Genomic DNA, 5,639 nt, shown 5'->3' with positions numbered 1-5,639 from the left:
GATCCAGCATGACGTTGTCGTTGGACTTGACAAAGTGGTGGAAGCTGGTGAAAGTATCGATAGTGAAGAGCAAGAGGTTGCAGCATTAATGGCCGTTATGGAAGGGGAACAGGTTTAGTGGTGGTTCCAGATTAGTTGTGCTTATGGTACAACTACCAAACTACTAATAAAGATGATGAAGGAACACATCATAACCTAACAATCCTACTTGACATGCAGTAGAATACGTTTTTTTTTTTTTTTCTGCTGAGGAACAAATGTTTGTGATGTTTATTCAAAGGGCACTTTTATTTTATGCTATTTGTATTTAAAAAATAATAACTTTTTTTTTTTTGTTGAACTTGCAAACGTTTTAAAAAATGTTAAACAGCCTTAAGGGCAGCAATTTTATTTTATTTATTTATATATATTTGTTGAAATATTCTACATGTGAATGTGCAGAAAGGGTACAATGTTTAATTTTGTTGTCATATTTTTTTCGATGGTGCATTTTGTTGTTTATTTTTGTATAATGTTTTGTGCATCTGTTTTTATTTTAGGCGTTGTATTTAGCAGATGTATATATGTAAATATTTTTTTTGTTTACAGCATGTTGTAGGCTATTTATCAGGTGTGGTGTAAAATAAAGTTTGTTTTAGTCATTTAAGACTCAAGTTTATTTATTAATCTGGAAATGTTTGCATGATACTGCTATTTGTCAAAAAAACGTACAGTATTATTTAGTTTCCTAGTCAAATAAGTCTATAATCAGTATTTACTGAAAGGTATCAAAATGTTGTAGGCTATTGTTATGCTACTTGGGCTTTTGCTTAGAGTTCAATTGGGAATTTTTATTCAGTTGACATTGTGTATTTACACAGCATTAGATGACGTCTGTGCGCATTACAGATTTTATTCAGTGAAGTTTGATTTTGCTCGAGCATGCGCAGTTGTGTTCACGTAATGTGGCTCTGATGCGCCGTCGAAAGTGTTTGTGTGTTTTTATAGCGTAATCAGTTAACCCGACGAAGCAAGCAGATATCATCATCATGGCGAGTCCAGCTAAAAAAGTGAAAACGGAGGTTGGCTTGGATGAAACTTGTATCGAGGGGTACATTCATAACGTGAGCGCGGTAAGGGTAGGTGTGCGGAATGGCGCAAAGTATTTTAACGCGTTGTTGCAAGTAAGCAGAGAAGAGTATATGCATGTCGTAGTTTTCGCCGCGGAGAAGCGGGCCATTTTCACTCAGGCAGAAAAAAATAAGAGTCCCGTAAAGCTCATGAAAATCAAGAAACGCGTCAGTAAGTATCCATTGCTGTGTACGTAAATAAGTATATAGTTGTCGTGTTTGTGTATTAACTAAGTTTATGTTGTTAAGGTTATGCCGGAGGAAAGTTCGATGTCCAGTGCGGCAAGTCAACAGAGCTAATTGTGGTGACTGACGTTGGTTTCGGCTTCAGAGAGTCTCCACAGAGTGTCAAAAAAACAGTGGCTGAGGTTAAAGCAATGGCAGCACGACAGCAGGTAATTATGAAAGTGATTTAAATGCAAAAACTTTGGGAAGCTTCAAACGACGTGCGTGGGGGGTGGGGTGTAACGCGCTTCATTTTTGTTCATTTTAAAGCATTTAAATATTAGTGCAATAAAGTAGAATAACGTTTTCTGTTGTCCTTTAATTACATAATCACTCTGTTATTGACGCGAATGCTTTTAAAGTATTAAAGTGCGGCAAGATTAGGCTATACATAGTTCCCACAGGCAAAAAAAATTGTCACGTGACCTCCCCGGAGACGCCATCTTTGAGGGCAAAACCCCTGTGTTTACCATAGGCGTTTACAACGTTTTATCAGAGAATGTCGTTTTACAAACAAATATTTATGTCTGTTTATATTGTTATGCAAATCATGAAAAGACAAAGTGTAATAGATTATAAAGAGACTATTAAAACAAGACATAGAGAGGTACAATGCGAAAATTTCATTCATAAATGGTGTGTATCCTTATGCAACAAAAGAAGCACTGAGCACTGATTATGCAACTTTGCCTCAGATACAGTATTTTCATGTGTACAATTATCTGGTATTGGTGAGGAGTTTTTACACATGTGAGCAATTCCAAGCCTGGAAATCACTGAAGGTGTACGATCAGATTGACGTGGGGTTGGTTTGGTGACGTTTGCTCAAGTGCAATCAATGGAAAAGTAACTTAAGTCATCATAGTGAAGTAGCATGATGCTAATCTGTCTATTAAAAAGCCATAGCCTGCACAACTTAATTCCTATGTTCCCCAGTCACCGGTGATTTCTGTAATATGCATGTACTTGCGGGCGTCATGGTTCGGTGCATGAATATTAAAATAAATAACTCGCGTGCAATTTAATTAATGTAATGAGGAACTAAATTATACACGGGATCTTTAGGGACATAATCTGAGATTGCAATGCTGGAATGTGAGATCAAACAGTGAAAACAATGTTGTTTTGTATGTTTTTAATACCTCGTCATTTTGTTCATACAGGACATTATTCAAACTGCAATGTGTTAACTTATATTTATTTACACTCGCAATAAAACACAACATTGTGCTTTTGTCAAACAAATTCTTGCGTGTTTTGAGTGAGTTTCTTTCCTGTTTATGCTCGCCAGCCATAATCTCCGTCGTTGTTCGGACAAAAGCTTAGTCTTCTCACATCCATATGGAGTCTAATGACGGGTATAGTGGAAAATCCCGATTTAACTGAACCTCCGGCACGATTTTATCATCCATTGATTGACTCAGCAGGAGATGATCATTTTCACTTTATAGCACGAAACTCATTTCACTTCGTTCAAGTCGTATTGCTTCTTCTTATGTTTTGCCCTAAGCAATGGCGTTGGGTCGGCAAATGCCCGTATGTTGTGACGTCATGAGGACGCGCTGTTTGTGAATGTGGCATGTTACACGCAAGCCAATAAACAAACACACGCAAGATGCGTCCAGTTCTCTTTTGAAACCGAACGGACCAACATGCTCCAATTATTATGTTTGTTTTGCGAGTATTGTCATTTTCGCAGTGTTAAATGAGTTGTGTCAATTGGTAATGTGTTAGCTTAGACAGCTGTTAGTTAGATAATGAGAGGTGATCAGCATCGGGAGTTGCGACAGAATTTAAAGAGACAGTAAGTTAGTTGAAATAACTAGTTTTTGTGACGCTGTCTTTAAAGTAAATAAAAGAACCAAGGTAATGTGTGAAATTGTTGGTTTAATAAGGACTAGTGTTTATGAATTTATTATTTGATTCTGGTAAGACTGCAAAGTGTTTGATAAGTTTATTGAATTTCAACAAGTTTGGTCAAGCAATGGATAAATATGTGAAATCATAATCTAAGGATTGTCTTAAGTTGAGTTAAATGAACAGTTATTTTTTTTTAAGTTGAGTAAAAGTTGAAATTGATATATTGGAATTATGTTGTAATGTTGTATATCTATCAGTTATATATATATATATATATATACAATTTGGTACCTCATTAGCAGTATGAGTGATAGTGGTTTTCATCCATATACATATGGAATTGCAGCAAATATATAAAATATTTTTTTTATCTAAGTTATTTGTACAATAATGATTACAATATAAAAATATTACAAATTCTGATTCACAATGTTAATGAGAACAATAATAATGTGCATTTAATGTTGTGTAATGGATTGACAGTATTTTATAAATATATAAATGGAAATAGAGGCAATTGTCATACTAGCTGTGATTTCACAAATGGTCGTAAATTAATATTTTGCTCTGTTTTTAAATTGCAGTGTTAATAATATTAATAAAAGCCTAGTTTGGCTGTTCTGGGTAAGAAAATAATGGCTTGAAAAATACAGATAACTTATAAAAAAGAAAGTAATTGAAAGTATGTTTTTGAGTACAAGTTTGTTTATTTATTTAATTTTCAGCAAAAGCAGATTACAGCATCAGTTGTGTTTGGCTAAAGCACATAAGTGCACATTTAAGAATGGTGCAACTGCATTCAAAACAAAGTCAAATAGTACACATGCATTTTGCAAGAGATGGGTGCACACGCCAGGTTTGCGCGAGTTTAATAAACAGTGTTGCACAGTTTGATTGGTGGCCAACTTCAAGCAATGCATGAGCCTTAGAAGTATTGTTTGTCTTGACGTTACATGCTTGAGACGTATGCTTTCAAAGTAGTGTGAAAGTCATTAGAGAAAAATCGCCTGGGTCTTTTTTTTTTTTTTTTTTTTGCAGATTCTCTAGAACTGCTGCACGAGCTTTCAGGACGACACAGTTGTTGCATGCTTGTTCAGGTTGAGTGCACGACAATGATGACATGCGTGTGGTATTTAGATACAGGACTGGTTTGTTTAAGAGCTTTAGGTTCAGCAGCAACAAACGTACCTTTTTATTGATAAAGGCTGTTTGACGTAGCTGCCATGTTATAGTATCACGTGTATCAGGATAAAACTGTTGGGAGAAAATATTGATCTCAGTTCAAGGGTATTGACGTCGAGCCTAGATATGCTTAGGATTAATGTGTGCGTTTCTCTCTCTCTCTGTCTCTCTCTCTCTGTCTGTCTCTCTCTCTATTGTGCGATTTTCATGTAATATGATGTTTAACTGTTTCTGTGTTTTTCTGTTAGGTTGGGCAAATGGAGGTAAAAGTTTGCCATGTCGATGTGGCTACAGAGATGGTGCAGATTATGGGTGCAGATGTGGAAACTCGTATTTGTTACGTCCAAGACTCATCTGGCCACATGAAGCTGCAGTTGTGGGCTGCACAGATAGGGCAGGTGGTGAGGGGCCATTCCTATCTGATGCGCAATCTCAGTACACGTGAGTATCTTGGATGTGTGTTCCTGACCACCACTCGGAATACAGAGATTGTTCAAATTCAAGAACTGGCTGGAGCGAGTTCCTTTGTGGAGTTCAAAGCTGAGGAGAAAGTGGTGACCACCCTGATTGGAAGCATCATTCGTGCTGAAATTGGTGTTTCGAGGAGGTGCTCTAAATGCCAGGCCTGGCAGCCAGAGTTCAACGCGGCTTTAAAGTTTCATCGCTGCCAACGATGTAAACTTCTCCAGAAGGCAGAATTATACGAGAGTACTGCCAGTGGACGGGTTGCACTCTTGCAAGAGGGGAGTGAAACGGACCTGACTATGACAAATTCGGTCATCAAAAGGTACCTGGAGAAGGAAGGCATGTTGCATTTGCTCATTGAAGGCCAAAATGTGGAGGAGCATTTGTTAAGCGGCGAGGCATGGCAAGTTGAGATCCAGCATGACGTTGTCGTTGGACTTGACAAAGTGGTGGAAGCTGGTGAAAGTATCGATAGTGAAGAGCAAGAGGTTGCAGCATTAATGGCCGTTATGGAAGGGGAACAGGTTTAGTGGTGGTTCCAGATTAGTTGTGCTTATGGTACAACTACCAAACTACTAATAAAGTACACAACTACTAATAAAGATGATGAACGAACGCATCATAATAACCTAACAATCCTACTTCACATGCAGTAGAATAAGTTTGTTTTTTTTATTTTCTGCTGAGGAACAGATGTTTGTGATGTTTATTCAAAGGGCACTTTTATTTTATGCTATTTGTATTTAAAAAAGAATAACTTTTTTTTGAACTTGCAAACGTTTTAAAAGGTGTTAAACA

General features: G+C 37.0%; 1 protein-coding gene across 1 annotated transcript; it reads left to right on the top strand.

The window, feature by feature from the left end:
- Positions 1-1,181: 1,181 nt before the first annotated feature.
- Positions 1,182-5,371, top strand: LOC148982107 (uncharacterized). The gene is made up of 3 exons (XM_089128057.1): positions 1,182-1,281; positions 1,359-1,504; positions 4,625-5,371. The coding sequence occupies exons 1-3, from the start codon at positions 1,182-1,184 to the stop codon at positions 5,369-5,371; spliced, it is 993 nt and encodes a 330-aa protein (XP_088984183.1).
- Positions 5,372-5,639: the final 268 nt, after the last annotated feature.

Source organism: Pimephales promelas, chromosome 3 (assembly GCF_988280905.1).
Source record: "Pimephales promelas chromosome 3, fPimPro1.hap1.1, whole genome shotgun sequence".
NCBI classification, from domain to species: domain Eukaryota; kingdom Metazoa; phylum Chordata; class Actinopteri; order Cypriniformes; family Leuciscidae; genus Pimephales; species Pimephales promelas.
This window is presented reverse-complemented; position numbering and strand designations above follow the sequence as displayed.